At 42.5% G+C, this 20,839-nt stretch overlaps 1 protein-coding gene across 2 annotated transcripts in view; it reads left to right on the plus strand.

The window, feature by feature from the left end:
- Positions 1-6,330: 6,330 nt before the first annotated feature.
- Positions 6,331-20,839, plus strand: part of LOC147610411 (P-loop containing nucleoside triphosphate hydrolases superfamily protein) — a 35,706-nt gene continuing 21,197 nt past the window's right edge. Inside the window, exons 1-6 of one of the 2 annotated variants that reach the window (XM_086786272.1) lie at positions 6,331-6,523; positions 6,601-6,710; positions 6,790-6,872; positions 6,953-6,996; positions 7,117-7,191; positions 8,824-9,022. In XM_086786272.1, the coding sequence (XP_086642398.1) occupies positions 6,468-6,523; positions 6,601-6,710; positions 6,790-6,872; positions 6,953-6,996; positions 7,117-7,191; positions 8,824-9,022 (567 nt within the window). In that variant the 5' untranslated portion in view covers positions 6,331-6,467. The remainder of the gene's footprint in view (positions 6,524-6,600; positions 6,711-6,789; positions 6,873-6,952; positions 6,997-7,116; positions 7,192-8,823; positions 9,023-20,839) is intronic. The other variant, XM_086786271.1, reaches the window with a different exon arrangement.

Consider the following 20,839-nt stretch of genomic DNA (forward strand, 5'->3'; position numbering starts at 1 on the left):
TATTATATACATATCAAGAAGAGTTATAAAATGGTAGCTTATGACCAAGATCTTAGAAATCGTTGACTATTATATTTTATATTCAAAAAATCCTAAAAATTAGGTTATTGAAATGTCAATATGATATTATTTGAAAAAATAAATGGCATGCCCCTTGCCCCATTTACTGATCTAGCCTGATTAAGATGTCAATTTGATATTATTTGATAAAAGCAACTGCAATTATTTGATATCAAATTGATATTAAGATGTCAGTTTGATATTATTATTTCAAAAGTGTTTCGAAAATCATTACAAAACAACTAATATTTAGGGCATCCGGTTTACTAAATGAGCATAAACAAAATATTAATTATTTCACTTTGTGGGACTTTAAAAGCCCATGTACTGAATTAAAGTTGATTTTTGCTAGGATTTCATTGGCTTGGCAATCATAACATAAAAATCTAATATTTGATACGTCCTTCATTCGATGAGCTTAAATGAAATATTTATTATTGTATGAACTATAAACCTTAAAGTCCAAAGTGATTACTGCACCTATCAATAATCATTATCTTCACGGTAAAAAATTATCAAAGTTTGTTATAGTGATAAAAAATAAAAATATGACCTCCCAAGTTTTGAATGTTATCTTTTGTAAGTGATTTCTTGTAGCTCTACCATTCTGAAGAATTTTGAATGGCTAGGCATATTACTGTTTACAAATGTGTGCCTGGAAAAAACCTTGTTGTTATGAATGAGGTAAGATATTGTCATCTTAAGCTTGTTGATATTCTTTAACACTTTGAGTTGATGGGATACTTTGTCACACTTTGGCCATTGCCTCTAGGTAGTGAGAAGGTTAAGATAGAAATAACTACACTATCAAATGGGGAAGACGATTTCGTTCTTGATGTAAATACTAATTCCTTTTATAAAGTTTTTGTTGAACATGGCACACGAACAGCTCTTATTGTTCTTGAAGATGATTGTGGTTCTGCAGGACATGCACAAAATACTATTGTTCAGAGTGTATTGGATTTAATAGGGAACCTGCCATTAAATAGTAGTTTGCATGTAGCCCTGTGTAGTGCAAAAGAAGTGTTGCAAGTGGAGGAGTTGCCTTCTGCATTTGATGGATACATTACATTTGAGCTTCCTCCTTGTGGAGCATGTTCTACAATGATTGTTATGGATTAAAAGCACGATGGGCATGTTTGGACATAATACGTTACTTGCACATCAGATTGTTTTGCTGGTGCCATCAGGCTTAGCAAGTGTGGTAGTCATTTGTGATGCTTGAGTTTTGATTGCCCATACCTGGCAAGATTGATTTCCGTCAAGCTTAGCTGGTGTGGTGGTTATTTGTGATGCTTGAATCTTGATTGACCATACCTAATAAGAATGATGAGCGCTAACTTGACACAATGGAAAGGAAGACTTAAAAGAACATCCTTAATAGGAATTGTTGGTCCTGAATATGGAAGTCTCTCTTGCAAACATTGTGGTCAAATGCTAGAGTGTATAGGGACTTGTCCTATAGTTATATACTACTTCATACCCAATAACCATTTCTCAACTACAAGATGTGCTATTCATTTAGGTTTTCATGAACACCCTTATGTAGAGGGTTCATCAAGGCAAAAAAAAGAAATAAAGTGCGGAGGAGAAGATTGTAATGCATGCACAATTCAATCCTTTTACTACTCAAAAACAATTAGGGGTTATTGTGGCCTGAGACATTGTTATGGAAAGGTTGTTAGGTGATGGGGTAACAAATACTGTTGAGTTTGGAGATAGAGACCTTAAAGAGCTTCTAGATGTAGTGACTCCACTTTATGATAAGAGGAGTATTCAAAAGTGTGTAGAGGATGCAAAGAGAGCAAGTTCAGTTAGTTCAAAGGGATTGGATGTAGTGTTGGATCTAAAAAATAGATGTAGATATCCATTTATTCACAACATTCTGTTTCCTAATCAACTAGAGACCATACACCAACTGCATGTATTTTAAATGTTCACTATTGGACTAGGGAGTGGCTTGGACCTTGTGAATAAAATGCGTCTTGGTGGCAATCTCCAAGAGATGTGGATTCACTTTGACCATGTGCATCAAGTTCAAGGCTGGTCTACAATGGGTGCCCATGTGTATGACCCTTTCATCCCCGTGAGTTGTTGACAATAGCCACATGTGAGTTCAAGGTGGAGGATAGAAATCCCAGATTGAGTTTTGGAAAATGTTGAATGCTATGGTTAAGAAGTGTGGCTTTGGAACTCTAGAGTTTCGAGGGTTCATAGTGGCTGACAAGGCTAGTGCTAATTGGTTAACTGTGTGGGCTATGTATAATGGCAGTGCTAAAAAGATCATGCATGGTAGGGAGAGATCTTGTGTTTTCCACTGGGAACATAGCATGCTCAATCATACAAAGAAATGTATATGTGCATCCTCTCAGGAGGACCACAAGATTTTGTGTAGAAAATGGAAAGAAGCCCCCCCCCCCCCCACAGAGGTTGTCGTCGCCAAACAGTGCAAGTAAGAATTGCAAAAGCTTTGGAGAAATAATCATGCTATGAAGGGAGAGATTCCTTGCTTGGAAACTTGGCTAGTATGGTGGGATGTTAGGGCCTTCCATTGGGGGGGGGTTTCATGGTTTCTTACGCAAAATGTTTATGGCTTGTTTGTGCCGACAACAAATTTGGCCGAGACAAAACACTCTAGCATGAGAGCAAGTGTGGGATTCAAAAATCACATTTCCTTGTATGAAGCTGCTGGTGTAGACTTATCCTTGGCAGTTTTGCAAAGCTCGAACTACCATGCATTTCTTATAAGAAAGCACTTGGGAACTGGTCCGCAACAACTAGAGGGCATACATGACAATTTCTATAGTGGGGAGGTTACCACATCCTTCGGTAAAAAGCTTGCTGATTTGGCTAATTCAACAGTGGAAGAGGCGAGCATTAACTCTCCTGAGATGTAGCATGCGACGTAAGTGGCCAGTGTTAAATACTCGAGGTGTTGTTCTTGAGAATGATAGTCACACGGGCAAGAGTACGTGATCATAAACAATGAATTAGCGAGTGGGTCCACGTGCGCCACAAAGATAATTCGGTATGGATGTTGTGGACGTAGATGCCAACAAGACCATGTGGGCTATTCGAAGAACTGAACCGCATAGTATGGTCACATGTTTTGGATTATTGCCAAAGAGCAAAATGAGGTGTGGAAAATTAATTAATCCTTATAGGAAGTCCGCATATGAGGGTGTTCTTGCACCTAGTTTTTGGGGTCGCCATCGATACCCCGGTGGTGTAATTGAGACTTTTATATGGTTCTGCAACTCCACCATGGGCTGTGGATACGTCCAAGGTCTTGGGGCTACCTGGTCTGCCTCCTGGCTTTGGCCAGGAGCCGGACAATCCTCACCAATTGTTGAGATTGAAAATCTTCATGCAAGTGGCTTTGGCCAGTTGCCACTAGGAAAATCCTCACCAATTGTTGAGATTGAAAATCTTCATGCAAGTGGCTTTGGCCAGGAGCTGGACAATCCTCACCAATTGTTGAGATTGAAAATCTTCATGCAAGTGGCTTTGGCCAGTTGCCACTAGGAAAATCCTCACCAATTGTTGAGATTGAAAATCTTCATGCAAGTGGCTTTGGCCAGTTGCCACTAGGAAAATCCTCACCATTGTTGAGATTGAAAATCTTCATGCAAGTGGTTTTGTTTAGGAGAGAGGAAGCTCACCTTCCAATCAATAGAGAGATCACCACACCACCCCAAGGCCAGTCCAATGGTGTACGTCCTAAATATAGAGACGGCTAGGTAGTTTGATGGAGGGAGAAGTTGACTAAGGAGTTCAATGAAAAATTTGAAAAAGGGTAAAATCTCTCGGCTAAAGTGGTTCGGGAAGCAATTGTCTTGTGTAATAAATCACACATATTTTATGTTAGCATGGAGGGGTCATGAACCAAGGGCGTGAACTATTCGGTCACGATTTTGGAGCTCCCTCATTGCACTTGTGAGGACTTTCAAAAGCGGGAGAGCAAACACCTTACTTATGTACCTTGTAAACACATGTACTTTGTGTCCCTATAGGTGCTTAATTTAGATGCACGGACTCATTCCTTCATGCATAAGGCTGCTCTATCTAAGGTGGAACTATTCCAAGCCCTGTCAGGACGCAGGTCTCACACTATGCCTTGACAATATGTATTGATGTTGGATGGGATGTCATAATCCCATGTGGAAAAGGACAAATGAGTCCAACTTTGTGGTGTTGGACAGAAGTAAGTTTTGGGTTTGGGCTCTTTGTTTGTTATTCAGTCCTTTGAAATCCTCATTGACTATTTATGCGAAGCGTATACTAAGGTGGAACTATTCCAAGCCCTGTCAGGACGCAGGTCTCACACTATGCCTTGACAATATGTATTGATGTTGGATGGGATGTCATAATCCCATGTGGAAAAGGACAAATGAGTCCAACTTTGTGGTGTTGGACAGAAGTAAGTTTTGGGTTTGGGCTCTTTGTTTGTTATTCAGTCCTTTGAAATCCTCGTTGACTATTTATGCGAAGCGTATATTGAGGTTGAATGTACCTTGTTTTGAGGTTGAATGTACCTTGTTTTGAGGTGTTTCCACATCAATGGATTTTTATTTTTTGCAATGAATCTCTGGCTAATATGGAGCTGTAAAAAATTGCTTCTATGAGGAGTCGCGAGGAATATGAAGGCAAATGAGAATTCTATTATAGTGTTGGATGTAGGTTTTTTTGTTTGATGGTGTAGTGTTCCATTTTTGACATGCGACTGAGATATATTTCTAGCTTGCATAGGTCAAGGGTGACAATAAAGCCAAAGAGATGATATTTTTGGATGCTTACTTGATGGGAAAGCTGAGCTCCGCTAGCTTCTTGTATTTAACACGGAAAATGTATGTTTTGTTATCATCATTGGCAAATTCGTTCACTAGTATTTTTTTTGGTTTTTTTTTTGTGCACTCGCTCAGAGATGCTTCCTGCTCGGTTTCGGTCGCGCTCGGAGTGTGTTAATCCTCGGTTGATAATACCTCAATAATTGGCTAATTGAATAGCGGATAATTCAACCAAACAATAATTCACATATGATAAAGCATAGGTGTCAATAAAATAGAACCCAAATGTAAATTGGAGGAGTCTATGCAGGGGACACATTGCATGAATTCAACGTTTCCAGTCTTCTGATTGCTCGCTTAGCTAGGAGAGGCAATCCCTTAACCAACGAGACAAGTCCATGATAACAAAACAACATTCTAAAGTAAAATCGAGAGAAACACATGAGAATCGAACCCAGTAGGATCGCTAAAAGTGTGGCAGATAACCAACACATACAATTTAATATATTAATACATTGCAATCAATTGATAACAGAAACAGATATCAGTACATACCAGACATCGACAAGATAAAAACAATGAGGTCATAACATATCTCTGTATTATTGTAAAAGCTATCTCTCTGACTATTGATGATTTTCATTACAACGTAAGCTTTCACCTTATGCTATAAGATAATTGGAAAAGATACAAAGCGACACGTACGGTTTCAATATGCCGATTGATATCTAAGTACGGAAATAATGACTAAGGTTTAATACTATATAGGTAATACTATGGATTGACATGATTATTATGTTATTCCCCTTATGACTAAGGTTTAATACTATATAGGTAATACTATGGATTGACATGATTATTATGTTATTCCCCTTATTTTAATCATTGTAGAAAAAGTTGGGCAAGAAGAAGTGTCAAGCATGATCTTTCTATTCTTGCCAATGATAGGGGAATTGAAAGGCTTTGGGGTGAAGAGGGTGCGCGGGTAATGGAAGTGTTGACGATGGACCTTGTTGGTGGGGTGATGACGGGAGCAAAAATGATATGAACATTAGTGATGAGGATAACCATGTAAGTGGTGTTAATTATAAGTGAGCAAGAACTTGTAGACGTGTGCGAAAGGGGGAGAACAAAAAAGCTTTTGAGTCAGACAAAATTTCACAGCATCCATGGACAGTGAAGCTCCCATAAAGTGTTATATCCATTCAATTGATGAGCATGTAGTTCAGTTGGTAGAATGGTCGAGTTCCACGATGGGGACTTGGGTTCGATGCCCAGGGACTACGCAACGGTGGCACGCTGGTTGAGCCGACGATATATATCCACCTTCCCAACAAGTGTTATATCCATTAGAAGTGGGCCAAGTGGCTAGTGCATCAGTTTTTGTAAAAGAGATTGAGGGTTTATGGCCACATGGTGGCCGAGATGTTTCGTGAAATGGATACGGTTCCATAGATGGTTTTTGCCCGGACATTGCAACTACGGTGGTTGTGAATGCTGTCAGATGTCCAAGCACACTTGACCGTGGACACGGGCCCCTAAAGCTGAAATGACATCACAACAAAAACAAACAGTGTGCACATTAGTCAGATTAAGCTCTTCGGAAACCACACTGTCTGCATGGCGATCGCACCTGTGCTACAACATCAACAGCAGCAGCGATTGTCAAGCCTGAGGTCTTTTTTCTGTTTCGTGTCTGTACTCGGTTGCTTTTTTGCGATTTGGTGCCGACAAGTTGTCTACAAAATGGAAGGTGGGAGGCTGCTCATTGCCATTTGGAGTATTGCTTCACAGCATCGCTGCCTCTCAACAATACTAATCATCTCAGCTTCTCTCCACCATCATCGTCATCATCATGCAGGAGTGAGACTCTTCTCTTCAGGTTCTGGTGATGCTTTTATTCTCCCTTTAAACACCTTGAGATGAAATGCTTTTCGTGCAGGAAAATTGTCAAGCTTGCATCTTGCACAGTTCAAGAGAAAGGATGGGAGAAGGCCTTCTTGGAGTCCATGGTGTTGTATCCAGGTAAACTCTTGATCCATAGTTTGCCACAGATTTGCAGAGTTTGCCTGGAGCTCACTGCCACGACGTCTCGGGTTCCTCAGGCTTCTTTGGACCCTTACAATGATGAAAAGGTCCTGCAGGCCAGGTGAGAAGAAAAGCAAATGAGGGAGCACTTGCAAAGCTCTGCTCAACTCTATTTTTACACATACATGAAAACAAAAAGGACTAAGGCGTGTTGATGAGCAGGTTTTTTTGTGCATTGCAGTTCAATGGAAGAAATCTATAACATATTAGCCAGACGGCTCTTGTCTGCAGTGGCTGCGACTCCCCCTTCTTCTAAGTATGATGATCCTCCCCTCTTCCCTTCCTTTCTGTTTTTGTTTAGGTTAGTTCTGCAAACTGCCAAGAAATGTTACATTTTTCTTCATTGACCCTATAGCTACTGGAGTCCCTGGTTGAAATGCACACTTCTTTTTGAATGTACTAAAGCTTGCAGTTGAATGTTCCACAGTCATAGGCAATGTCTAGTATTGTTAAATCTACTTTGAATCAATGCCAGTTATGTTTCTCCTTGGACTTGCTGAAGCTCCAGAAAAATGATGATGAAGCTTCCCAAATATGACTGAAAAAATTTGAGACATTATCTTGCTAAAGGTTGCCGGGGCACTAGTCAATCCAAAAGCCATCGCCAAAAATTAGAACAATCCAAAAGATGTCCAAAGCACAGTCCTTTGAATGTCGTTGTGGTTGAAGGACTTAATGCAATTCGACTTACTGCATGAATGTGGTTGAAGGACTTAATGCAATTCGACTTACTGCACATGCAAAAATTGGTTGCAAAGGCAAAAACGCAAACCCTAATTTGTTGCTATCACCTCTTGCAAGTTGGGCATGTTGGGTATTTCGGAGTTAGTCTAGAGTGTAGTCAAGTGTCCTCGTTGGTGTGAAAACCCTCAAAAGATAAGGCTTTGGTGCCTATAAAAGCATGTATTTGGGTGGATTCATTATTATAGTGAATATCATTTAAGTTGTGCAAACTTGCTCTCTTGGCTTGAGTATCTCTCTCCTTGTCTCTCCTTGCTTCATCTCTTTTCTACACTCTCCACCATGATGATGATATTTCATCCTCCATAGCTGCATGTGTGATCTCCTTTGATATCCAATATGGTATCAAAGCTTGGGTAAGCTTCATAGCTATGCTTCAAACACAACCTCTATGTATTTTTATCATTGTTGCGTTTTGATGTTGCTGCCACTTGCATTACTTTGCTCTGTGTTCTTTTCTCTGTGTGAACTCCACCACCCCAAAGCCGGCCACCACCACTCTCAGTTGCCCCAAAGCCGAGCACCGTTGACTCTGCCTACCCAATTGGTTCTTGATCCATGCACCTACTCCTCGGTCTTGGCCTCGGGGTTTAGCTCTTGATCTCCTTCACCTGCCTCGTCTGCAACAAGTTGCATGTGTCAACAAGGTATTTATTGACCATATCAGTATCTTTTTGAGATAACAAATCATGAAGGAGCTCTTCTTTTTCCTCGGGTCCTCTACCCTGGCCTATAAAGATTTTAATCATCGTATTGCAAGCACCATCACGAAGCATCCGTTCCTTGCAAGTACACGTCTCACACCTGACCATCAAGTGATGGAATCTTGGAAACGTCGACGCAGCAGTGAAGATAGCAGTGGGGCATTTTGAGAGGGAAGTGGTAAAAGGGAAAAGGCTTGGCCGGGCAAAGAGGTATGTACAATGTCAAGACATTCCACACGAACATATGCTGGCCTGTTTCATGTACATATACGTATGGATTTATATCAAGTGCATATGCATACACATATCTAGCTATGTGTAGGAGCACACACATTTGTTGGCATTTGCTGATGACCATGGCATTCTCTAGTTCTAAAGTTTCCTGCTAATTCGTCTAAAGTTTAAAGCAATCTGCCAATTAATTCTCACATGCTTGGGCATAGGTATATTGTTGGATTGGCTGGTCCTCCTGGAGCAGGAAAGTCCACTGCTGCAAAGGAGGTGGCTGAGCGGGTGAATGCACTGTGGTTTCAAAGAAAAGCAAGTGATGACTTTGAAACCAATACCACTTTAGATGATATAGCTGTCTCTTTGCCGATGGATGGGTTCCACTTGTATCGATGTCAACTTGACATGATGGAGGTAAGAAAAGGGAACCTGAGTTCTGAAATTGTAAATTTCTGTTTTGTGGTTGGAGTTATATTGCTCATTATGGGTTTCTACACACCATTTTTGTAAATCGTATAATGAAACTTTGCATTGGTTGGGAGTGGGTTGATGACATGGAACTATTGAGGGAACAAGAAACTATGCATCTTGGAAGGGAACGTATGACTTTTTGGAGAAGATATAGATAAGAGCATGCTTGCAGCAGAGATTAGACAAAAATCCTAAAAACACATTGGTGCAGTAGAACACGCTTTGCAAATATACTCAAGTGTATACTAGTGGGGACTAGGTTGGGGGGGGGAGATGAGACACACTAGGCTGGTAGTGCCAAAAGATGCCGCCTCCATCTCTGGACAGAAAGGCTCCAGTGTTCCAAGTGAAGGTTAGATCGCAGTCCTCTAATCCTCTTCTCTTTATAAAATAGCTGGAGACGTATTTATACATCTTTTGGACTGTTTTCCATGAGCATGCTTTTTCCATAATAAATAGGCCTAAACATAGTCAAAATCAAGTCTTTGATGATCAAATGTTGGTAACGTCGATTCATAGTTGGTCATATTGCGAAGGCTGATCACACTGGTCAACTCTTAGCTGGCAATTGCTTATAACTAGTCAAAACTTGCCCAAAGCTGCCAAAAACGTTCCATTGAATAAAGCTGATACTCATGTTTTTCCTTCTTTTCTATTATTTTGCTCATTGAGTGGATCTAAATGATCATCTTGAAGAGTTCTTTGCTCGACTGTGATTTTTAGCATCTCATTGATTATTGCACAACAAAATCAATCTAAGAAACATGCGTTGACATGGCCTCTGGCTTCTTAAGCAGTTGTCCTAAGATGGAGCGCACCTCATTATTCATAGATCTCCTCCTGCACTATGAACGCATGCAATCTTGTTGTTTCGTGGGAACAAGCCTCTAAAGCATCTTGCAAGATGCAAGCCTCTTCCCTGTTTGCTGGGTCTATACTCTCACTAAGGGAGGTCCAAGCCAATCTTGCTCTCCAACGAGAAGCATGTCTCATGATTGATTCATGCAAGGCCCAATCCAATTGGGCTTGGCTACGAGAAGCAATCTTGTAACATTCTTTTTTCTCATAAAAATACCATGTTTAAGTGAACAGGATGAAAATGAAATAAGAAATCAAATGAAAGGATTCAATGTCCCCAGAAAGACTTGGCCATTGAAAATTTAGTTAGTGCCCAGTTCAAGTCCACATCAGCAGCTGAATTGGAAGCCATGTCAATGCCTCGTCAATAATGTTAGTAGCTTCAACACGACTGGCGTTGGAAAAAATAAGAACAAGACTGCTGGATAATAAGTACCCCCAATAATAAGAGATAGAGGGTGTTCCCATGCGTGGGAAAAACCTCCTAGTGAGGGAAAAGTTGCCCGGCTAGTCCTAAAGTGTTCACACATCACTGTCCATGACATAGATGTCTACAGCCTGCAGACAAGGCACACACAGGGTGCAATAGATACAGTTGTGAAGCTCTTGGGAGAAGAGAAATGTACCACTCGATTAATGGTAAGTGTTGTACACAAAGAAAGTACAAAGGATAATAAGTACACCCAATAATAAGAGATAGAGGCTGTTCCCATCATAGTCACATGGGTCGGGGGATGGGAACGGGGACGGGGAAGGGCTTGGGGATGGGGAACGCTTGGAGTCAGGGAACAGGGATGGGGGGTGGGACAGTACACAAAAAATACATCAATATATCCATCAATATATCCATCAAATGTTGAGTATTTATATTACACTTGAGTACTTTGAAAGAAAGCACACAAAATGACACAATTCATGACATAAAATAGTGTACTGCTGTGTACACAAAACACAACACAACTATCGAGACTCACGGTTGAAGCATAGTGCCATAGTCTACTGTCTCTAGAATGCAGATACTAGAAAATAAACCATGTCTACATAAATATAGCTTGGGTAGAGGGCCCTAAAGGCTGAGCTGCACATGTGACATCCAAGGTTGAAGCCTACGGTGTTGTGCTAATCAATCAGAATCCATACTGAAGGAAACACTGGCTTCATTGTCATGAGCATCAGTCTCTGTGACCTCAACCTGCTCATTCTCCTTCTCTTGTTGCTGCTCCCACTCCACAAAAGGATCAGCTTTTGCAATCACCCCCTTGCCCAACATACACAAGTTGGCACTTACAAAAACCAAATCACGGGCTTTTTCTATGCCAAGGCAGTTCCTCTTCTTTGATGCAATGTCACTATAGGAGCTCCTTGCTCCAAACAAGAGGAGCTCACAGCTTGGCTGAGAATGCGAATACCCAATTGCTGTAACTCTGGTCCATCTGATCCAAAATCCTCCCACCACAAAGCTGCCCCAACCCGAGTCCGATCCTCTTGTGCATCGGGGCAACCATACATGCCACGAAAAAATCTATACTCTGCAAGTGAGTCTCTTATTTTGCGCCTTGCACTAGGCTCTGCCACCAATCTCTCTAAGATAATCCGCCAACCACTATTCACCTCTCGATCATTTTCTTGACTCTTGCCTTGAAACTCGGGGTCCAAAATGTATGCTGTTGCATGCAAAGGAGAATGATATGCATTCCATCTTTTGACACAAAGATCTTGAACCATCTCATACTTGCTCTTGAGAGTGTCCTCCTCATCCTCGTCATCATGATCAAATTGCTCTTGCTCTTTAATGAGCTCTTTCAATTTCTCAATCATCCTGTCCATGGCCTCATACACTTTCCCAATGCATGGCTTCATGCCATCCACAAGCCTCAACAAATGCATTATGGGCTGCACCATTGCATCAATGCGATGCACATGCTCCCAAAACTCAAGATCATCATCTTTGCATTTCCACCCTCCAGTAGTAGAGGCTAACGGAGATGTAGTGAACTCATCACTAATGAAAACCTGCCTCAATGCGGCAGTACATGTACTCAGCCGGCCCAACATCAGAAAGTTATACGCAAACCGTGTCTCCGAGTACTTCAAGAGCTGCTTGCTTGATTTCTTATGAAACTCATGTAGTAAGAATTGATGATTCAACACAAAAATGACCATGTGACTTGCCCTCTCAATGATGGGCGCAATCCAAGGCAACTTCTCTATATCCTTCAGCAAATTATTGAGGCAATGTGCCATGCAAAATGACACTGTCACATGTGGATACATCCCTTCAACAATGGCACCTGTTGCTCTGTTAGCGACCTCGCCATCCACAACAAATCCCATAACAAGGTCACCACCAACAAACTCTATTGCCTCTGTCCACTCTAATGCAAGCACATCAGCACTCTTCCCAGTCCTTGATGCATCATGCGATGAAACGAAATACATCTCTCCTCGAGAATAGGCCACTACCCCATGGATAGACCTCTTTCGTGTATCGCTCCATCCATCAGCGATGAGATACACTCCATTCTTTTTCCGCATATGCTTTGTGTTCTCTGCAGCTTGCTCTACAACACGCCTCTCTTTCTGAAGAAGAGTGGTACGCAAGGTCTCTGAGGTTGGGGGAGTGTAAGATGGACCATACTTGCCAATCTTCCTCACCATAACCTTGAAGTACTCAGAACTAGCAGCATTGAAGGCGATATGATCATGAAAAAAGAAGCGAGCCACTGCTGTATCAACATCCTCCTTTCTCTTGGGATCCCATTTTTGATCAAGGGTGCTATGTCGACGTGCAGGAACTGTGGATGGCATGCTAAAGGACGCATGTGGTGTGGAGGATGTATGGCTAGCTGATGCTGATGCAGAAGCTCTAGAGGCTCTACTACATGCCTCTGATACAGGTGGCCTGACAAATGTTGCGGGGTCAATTGCCAGAGGACGTGCCGCCCTCTTTGTTGTAAAGAGAGACGCTTGTGCTGCAGCCTGCTCTAAGAGCTCCGTCCTCTTCTCCTGGCTTACATTTGGGCAAAATTGCACCTCATGCCAAGACTCGTGGAGAAGGTGAGCTCTCACCTTGTTTGCCCCACTTGTTCGTGTGTATGGGCATAACTTGCAGTGCCATTGACGTGAACCTCCCCCACTTCCTGGTCTCTGGGCATTCACCTCTTCCCACCAAGACCAATTTGAACCCTTGCCCCCAACATGGGCTGTTGGTGCTCGCGAGGAAGAGGCCATTGTGATTAAACTTTGAGCTTTGAAGGCTGGCCACTGATGGCACTGGGGCCTGGGGCCTGGGGCCTGGAGGCTGGGCAGCTTAGATGGGGACTAGACTCTGGAGTAGTGGGCTGTCACCTGTGGCAAGAACTTGTGCTGCAGCCTGCTGTGCAATCACTGCGCACTGTACAGCAAAGATGGAGGAGCAGAGATGGAGGAGAGGCTAAGAGCAAGTGTGCACACTGCACAGGTGATAGCAGAGACGGAGGAACCTGGAAAGCGCACAACAGCACATACCTGGACGGAGGAGAGCAGAGATGGAAGAGCAAAGGAGGAGGAGAGCAAGACTGCAAGTGCAGAGGTGACAGGTCATAGCAGAGACGGAGGAGTCTGGACTTTGGAGAGCACTCGATCGCACACAGCAGACGCGGAGGAGAGCAGAGATCGCTTGACGCTCACACGATTGGGTCTTCTTTTTTATAAAAAAAAACCATAAAATGAGGCGCCCGTTCGTTTTTTTTCCCTTCCCGTCCCCAACCAGCCGTCCCACATGTTTAGGGCGTCCCTTGATAGGGGACGGGGCATGGGACGTCCCCCCTGCAGAGGGACGCGTCCCCGTGTGAAAGGTAGGCCGGGACGGCGTTCCCCCGTCCCCGAGGCCTGGGACGGGCGTCCCCTGTGATTATGGTTCCCATGCCGGGGGAAACCTCCTAGTGAGGGAAAAAGTGCCCCAGCTAGTCCTAGAGTGGTCACACACCACTGTCCATGACATAGATGTCTACAAACTTCCCTGGAGTGATGATGTGAACATGTATAGGGATATGGTTGATCAATCCCCAAAAGGCAGTAAGCTTAAAGCTTTTGCAGAAAGTTTTGAGCTTTTCATGAGGAAGAGCCTTCGTGAATAAATTTGCCACTTCGCATGTGTAGAGACATAAACCAAGCTGATCTCTCCTGCATGGAGTCTCTCCCTGATATAATGATAATGCACCTTAATGTGCTTTGTGCGAGCAAAACAATGGGGTCCTCGCAATTGCGAATGCGCTTTGAGACTCAATGTAGATGGGAGTGGAGGACTACTATCCAACACTAAGAATCTGCCAAGAGGCGTGTGATCCATAGACACTCAATGGTAGTTGTAAATGTTGCCATGTACTCAGCTTCACATCTAGATATGGCCATTATCGGCTATTTCTTGTTGAGCCATGATAAGCATGAACCACCAAGAAAGAAACAAAATCCGCTAGTGGACACTCTCCATGGCACCATATTTCTCAACAAGCCCTTCCTTCAAGCATACAAGCAATTGATGCACTTGATGGTGGTCATACGAGACATGGATGCAAAGGTTGCATTGTAATCTATGCATTTTTGCTGTGCATAGCCCTTTTACTACAAGTTTGGCTTTGTAGCGATCAATGCTACCATGAGTCCTTCTCTTGATCTTATAGACCCACTTCGTACCAATAGCTTTCTTCCCGAAAGGCAAGGCAACTAAATCCCTAGTGCCATTCTTCAAAATGGAATCAAATTCTTGTTGCATCCAACTCTGATCCTCTTGTGCTTGATCAAAAGAGATTGGCTCTTCTTCATCACACAAGTTGCTCATAAGAGCATGATCCACATAATGCCCAGATGCATGGTGAGAACTAGCACATACTCTACCTACCAAAGGAGCTGCTACATTGCTGTCCCGCAAGGTTTGCAATAGCCAACGAGGCACCGATTTAGCTTGTTGAATTGCTCGCCTTTCTTTTGCCACTGCTTTATCAATGTTTGTGCGACCGATGGGCTCAACATCTGGCATTTCTGGTTGCTGATTTTCAGCATCTGTGGGCTGATTTTCAGCAACTATGGACTGATTTACGGCCAAAGGTTGAGTGTCCAAATGCCCAACCCGTGGTAAGTGTGTCCCATACAAGGGGAGGAGAGTATCAAACAGATCATGTAAGCCAACAGTTGGCTGTTTTTAACATTCAAGCAAGGGCTGAGATGATTCTCCACAAAGACCACGTCTCGAGTAACCATAATCCGTTGTGAAGTAGGATGGTAGATGTAGCATGCAATAGGTTGACCATTGTAACACACAACAAAGCCTTCTTTAAACCTATGAGTTTATGCAATCCACTTTACTTAAGAGAGAAGAGTTGAGAGAGAAGATGAGAGTCAACACCAGAGAAGATGAGAGAAGAGTTAAGAGAGACGAGTTGAGAGAGAAGATGAGAGTCGACACCCGAAGGCTTTTAGGCGCACATATTCACTATCTGCTTGATAAACTTCTGCGAAAATGAGATAATTTATGCAAGGGAATGTGGGGCTGCTTAAATAGTGACCTATGCTGTGAGATTGATTGCTGTTGAACTGTATTTAATGCCCATGACCTGATAAAATCAGCATTTAATGCTGCGCATTTCACACGTGTGACGATTTGCTGATGTGGCATATCCTGATGTTGGCCGACTAGTAGCTAATGGCTAGACATGCTGCCAACTGGGATATTAGGGCTTGCCTATGATGTTTGGCACCCTAAACAAGGCATAAGACATGCCTTGGCCCATGCTGCTAGGCTTTACATGCCTTTATATGCTTGGTTTTAATGCATCTAATGGACTGACTCATATGCCCTATCTTGAGATGACTTATATGCTTGTTCTCCAAGTGGGTTAAGGGACTGACACTGACACCTAAGGTTGAGAGACTGACCTGTGTAGCGCGTGCCTGACATGTCCCGGGCTGGGGATCACAATGGGGCTCCTGCATACAACAAATATTCCTAAAAAAGGGTACTAATGATGTAACATATTATACTGAATGCTGAGCCGGTGTGTCACATAGCACCACAGTGCAGGGTGCATGCGACACTAGAGACGGTACCCTTTACTCTCCGAACTATAGCCCACAAAGATACATTTTACCGCCTTGTCATCAAGCTTCATGCGGTGTTGGTTAGGCATAAGAGCATAAGCGAAGCAACCAAAGGCATATACGAGCCAATGATGGCTCATATGAGCATAAGCCAAGTAACCAAAGACATGCACATGAGCCAATGATGGCTTTCTGTCATTTCAAGCTTCATAATGAGTGATAGTCTCAAAGGCCTTTGTTGGACACCTGTGAAGCATATATGTTGCATACATAATAGCTTCCATCCAAAACTGGTGATGCAAATTTTGGCCTTACAATACTTCCCTTGGAAGCATCTCCCAATTATCTTTCTTTAATTGTTAATAAATCACAAGATTAGGATTCTTAATTTGTCACATTACACATCCTAAAACCAAGTTACGTGAGCACAAATCAAATTAATTCATCAATCCAAATTGGGAATCTAGTGTCTAGTTTATAATTTGACTCTGGCATGCCTTTGTGCAGTTTTTCCAATAAATAAAGGTACTTATTTTCCTTTCCTTTGCCTTGCCATGGTGTTTGGGTTCTCGGCCGTGCTTATGAAGTGTCGACTCAAAACAATTATTGTGGAGAGTTTTTCACTTTGACCATGATATTTGAAGTATTACTTGCAGGTTGCATTGATGCAACATACCTTTCTATTCTCTACGTAGTTAGGTGGGGACTTTGCGTGGGGTGGCACATCTTTTAAAAGATAATGCATGTTTGAAGATGAGCTCAATGAGTACATAAATCTTATGTGGAATGGACATGTAAAAGCTCATTTGTGTCACACTGATGAACCCTCTTGAATGATGTGTTGATGTGCCAGGCACTCATTAGGCTCGTAGCTAGGTGAACGGGCATCTTGCTCTTCAGAGGATTATTTGGGACCCAATATGGTGTACTCTCTCGCGCTTCTCTCTCTTTCATTTGTGCAAATGAAATTGACAGGTTTAAGTGTTGAATTTATGCTCTAATCAAGTTAACAATTCTACCGCATGATGCAACATTGTTATTAGAGCTTTGAAGGAACTAGCCGATATTTTTTTTTTCTGGTGTGGATGGTTTACTAGTGCTCCATGTCAACCTAAAAGAGCAGCCCACCCAGATAGTGGATGGTTTACGTGCAGTCAGGCTTCATTATGGTTGACTTTGCCTTGCATCTCCGGAGGTTTGACAGAAACTCGGCACGAAGGTCTTTGTGTGAATATATGCTCTTATGTGTGTGTGTGTGTGTGTGTGTGTGTGGAGTGCGTGTGTGAGAGCATATCTTGATACAGAGTTCTACACCCACTATTGGGCAGATGACGCTAGTGGGGATGTCGTAGTATCTAGTCCATACTATGCATAATGGAGTTAATAGTTATAGTCTTGTGGGTTGACTACCATGAGTATATAACATGCACGTTCCTAAAAGGTGAATTTGGGCATGTTCTTGGATTCATCTAGGTATATATATCAAGGATCAACTAGCAGATTACAGGGCTTGCAAGAGGAGGTTTGGAAGAGCCAATGCTTTGGTACGCTTCACCAGTGATCCATGTGTTTGGTGGGAGAACTATGGGGCAGACACTCCAGAGTTGCAACAATTGGCCATTAAGATTTTGAGCCAGGCGGTCAGTTCCTCTTGTTTGGAGCAAACTATGGAGCTCATTTAGCCATATCGCTTCAAAGAAGCAAAATCGGCTTGGCACTCAAACGACCAATGATTTGATTTTTGTGATCGCCAATTTGCGTCTTCTTGAGTGTAGTGAGAATCCCCAATCTTGGAAGCATTGGTCAGAGGAGGATGAGAAAGGTTTAGAGGCAGAGGAGCAAGCTAGTTTACTGCCTGACCTGAGAGCTAGTTTGGGGGAAGCAGGGGATTGTGGCCCCAACGACTTCCTAGATTGTGATGATTTGGGCTTAGATGATGTGCATCTCTCGCAAGTTTGAATCTACTCATGAGTTCCAAACTTGACAGATATATTTGCATTGTACTTTCTATTCTAAATTCAACAAGAAATTGACTTGATCTTGAGGTGTCCTTTATGCAAATTTGAAAAAGTCTCGTTGTTGAATTTGTAATTACTAGTTTTTGGTTTTGTAATTTAATTTATCAAGTATATGTGCCGTTTCTTAGCCGTTTCCGTTTTCGAGGGGGTGCCGTTTCTGTTTCCGTTTCTCGTTTCTGGTGACTGTGGTTTCAAGATGTGGGTGACATTGCCACATGTATTCACCACGGGCATGACATATCAGGAGTTTCGAGATGGGTAGATGGTGCATGGTCACGATCTTTGCGTTGTTGATACATATGGCTACATGGCAGATGATGATTATGATTGTCGTTCTTGGGATGCATTATGTGAGTCATGGTTTGATAGGATTGAGTCCTTGTTGGACACGTGTGGTGTGTGCTTACACATATGTTGCTATCGTAGTGGTATTCGCATGGGCCTTGATTGTTTCTATCACTTGTCCACATAATTTATAAGCCATAGCTTCTGATTCCCACTTACATAGATTGATCCATTCATTTTATTATGATGCGGATGATGATGATGATGTATCACACACGCACACACATGATGATATTGATACACGTACATATGATGATATTGATACATATGCACATGATGATATACGCATATGAACGTGATGACGATGTATGTGGCATTAATGTGTATGAGTTAAATCATGTGGACATGATCTCAAGACATGCATGGCACCGAGCATTGTGGGTGAGGATACGTCTATTATGCCTACCTATCTTCCCAGGGTTTGTGTGGATGCATTAGATGCCCCTGAGTATTTGACAGATGATATGAGCCACAAGGAGCACATGCGAGAGTTTCTTATGTTGGATATGACAGGTTACTGATCTAGGGATCATACATGTTTGGGGAGTTAGGATTTGGTTATGATCACTCATTCTCGCAAGTTCCTTGGTGGTATTTGTCATGGTGTCATTTATGTATTTGGATAGCCAGGTATCTTGCAAGAGAATGGAGATGATTTCACGATGGTCAAACCTCATTGGAAAGGCAGGCGTACTCATCATGAGGATGATATCACATCTACCTATGTGGATAGTGATGTTGTTAGTAATGTATTTGATGATGTGGACTATGGTCGTATACATGTTGAGGATGACACACATGCTACTTATATTGGTGATGTCAATATGCATGTGATTGATGATGCAGATTATTCGTCTATAGATATGCATGCTATGGTTCATGTTTATGTGGACCATGCCTTGATTGAGTTGTAGGATGGTTTATGTGTCGATGGCATGGCTTGGCATGATTCAGATTGCTACGGGGCATTTATCTGTGATTCCCATAGATGTTCTCCTGATGATGTTGATCATGTCTACGAGGTATTCATGTTTGTTCATGGTGGATGTTATGTAGTTCAGTTTGGGCTAGATATTAAGACATGTCATCATGATACATCAATTTTTGATCCAAGCATTGATTTGGATTACAAGGCATTCTTTTATGATGCTCGTGGATGCTTATGCATTGATATAGATACTGTTTATGGAGCATTCATTTTGGTTGTGTTGGAGGTCAGTTGGTGAGTATTGTGCTTATTGATGTGGCACGTCATCATGACACATTCATTTTTCATATGGGCGGATATTCACGTCATGATCTTGGTGGCGTATTTTGGAGATTTTTGTTCAATTCTGGCATCCTTGGTGATTACGTTCCGATGGTTGGGCGGTGACACTTTGTGTTTGATCCAGGTGGCCGCACATTTGTGGTTTGGGGTGATATGACTTACCCTTGTAATCCAGTTGGCACAAGATCTATGGTTATGGCTAGGCGACTACTTGGCTTTCCATTTGATTCGGGAGGTTTTTTCTTTATTTGGCTTTTGTATATAGCATTTTGTATATGTTGTTTGTGTACGACCGCCCTTCGATTTGGAGCACAAAATCATTGGAGGAGGGGATGGTTTGTAAGAAAGTGATTTTAGGTGCACATACACACGGGGGGATGGGCCTAGGAACATGGGGGCTTAGGGTCATTTGTACATGGGGCACATGGCCCTTGGGACTTTAAAAGGCACCAACCCTAGGATATTGTGCTTTTCATTACCTTTTGACAAAATATACACTTTACCTTTCTTGGAGCTATTAGCTTCTTGACCAAGCTTTCATGGCTTCCTTCATGAACCTATGGCTACTTTAGGCATTGAGGAGCAACCTGTCTGGACTCCAGCCCTTGAGTCGAGTTGTGAGGACTCCAACCAATGAGTTCTATCCCTTGCCTAGATTGCTTTCTTGCACTGTATGTGTGTGAACCCTTCATTAGCATGGTAACTAGCAACATACATGGTGGGGGGGCCATGGACTGTGGACAGCCCATTGGCGATGTTATGGGCTGAGCAAAAGGCCTTTGGAGGCGCTGAGACATAGGAGACACACGTGTGAAGCATCATATATATGATTTTGTTTCCTCTTTTGCAAGTCAACCACAGTTGGCCAGGTTCAGCAGGCCCGTACTTTGTGCTCCAGCCTTGGTTCACCATCTCAGACGTTTGCAAGAACCCTTGCTTGTGCACATACCTTGGGCAGCCCACAATACAAGGAAATGCAAGGAGAAGAGAGGCTGAAGGAAGGCGACCTGCTGAGGAAGGAAAACGCCGCAAGCAACTAGGTGCTGTCCAGCAGTACAGCGTGAAGGGCGGATAGCTCTCTTCCAGGTACTCTGCAGAAGTCCAACGTCAGTGGTTTGGTGTTGATTTGCAGCCAACGATCAGTCCCATACAAATTGAGCAAAAAATCAGTCCCATACATATTAAGCAATCCAA

Source organism: Cibotium barometz, chromosome 49, assembly GCF_041138505.1.
Source record: "Cibotium barometz isolate CiBa-2024 chromosome 49, ASM4113850v1, whole genome shotgun sequence".
Taxonomy (NCBI): Eukaryota; Viridiplantae; Streptophyta; class Polypodiopsida; order Cyatheales; family Cibotiaceae; genus Cibotium; species Cibotium barometz.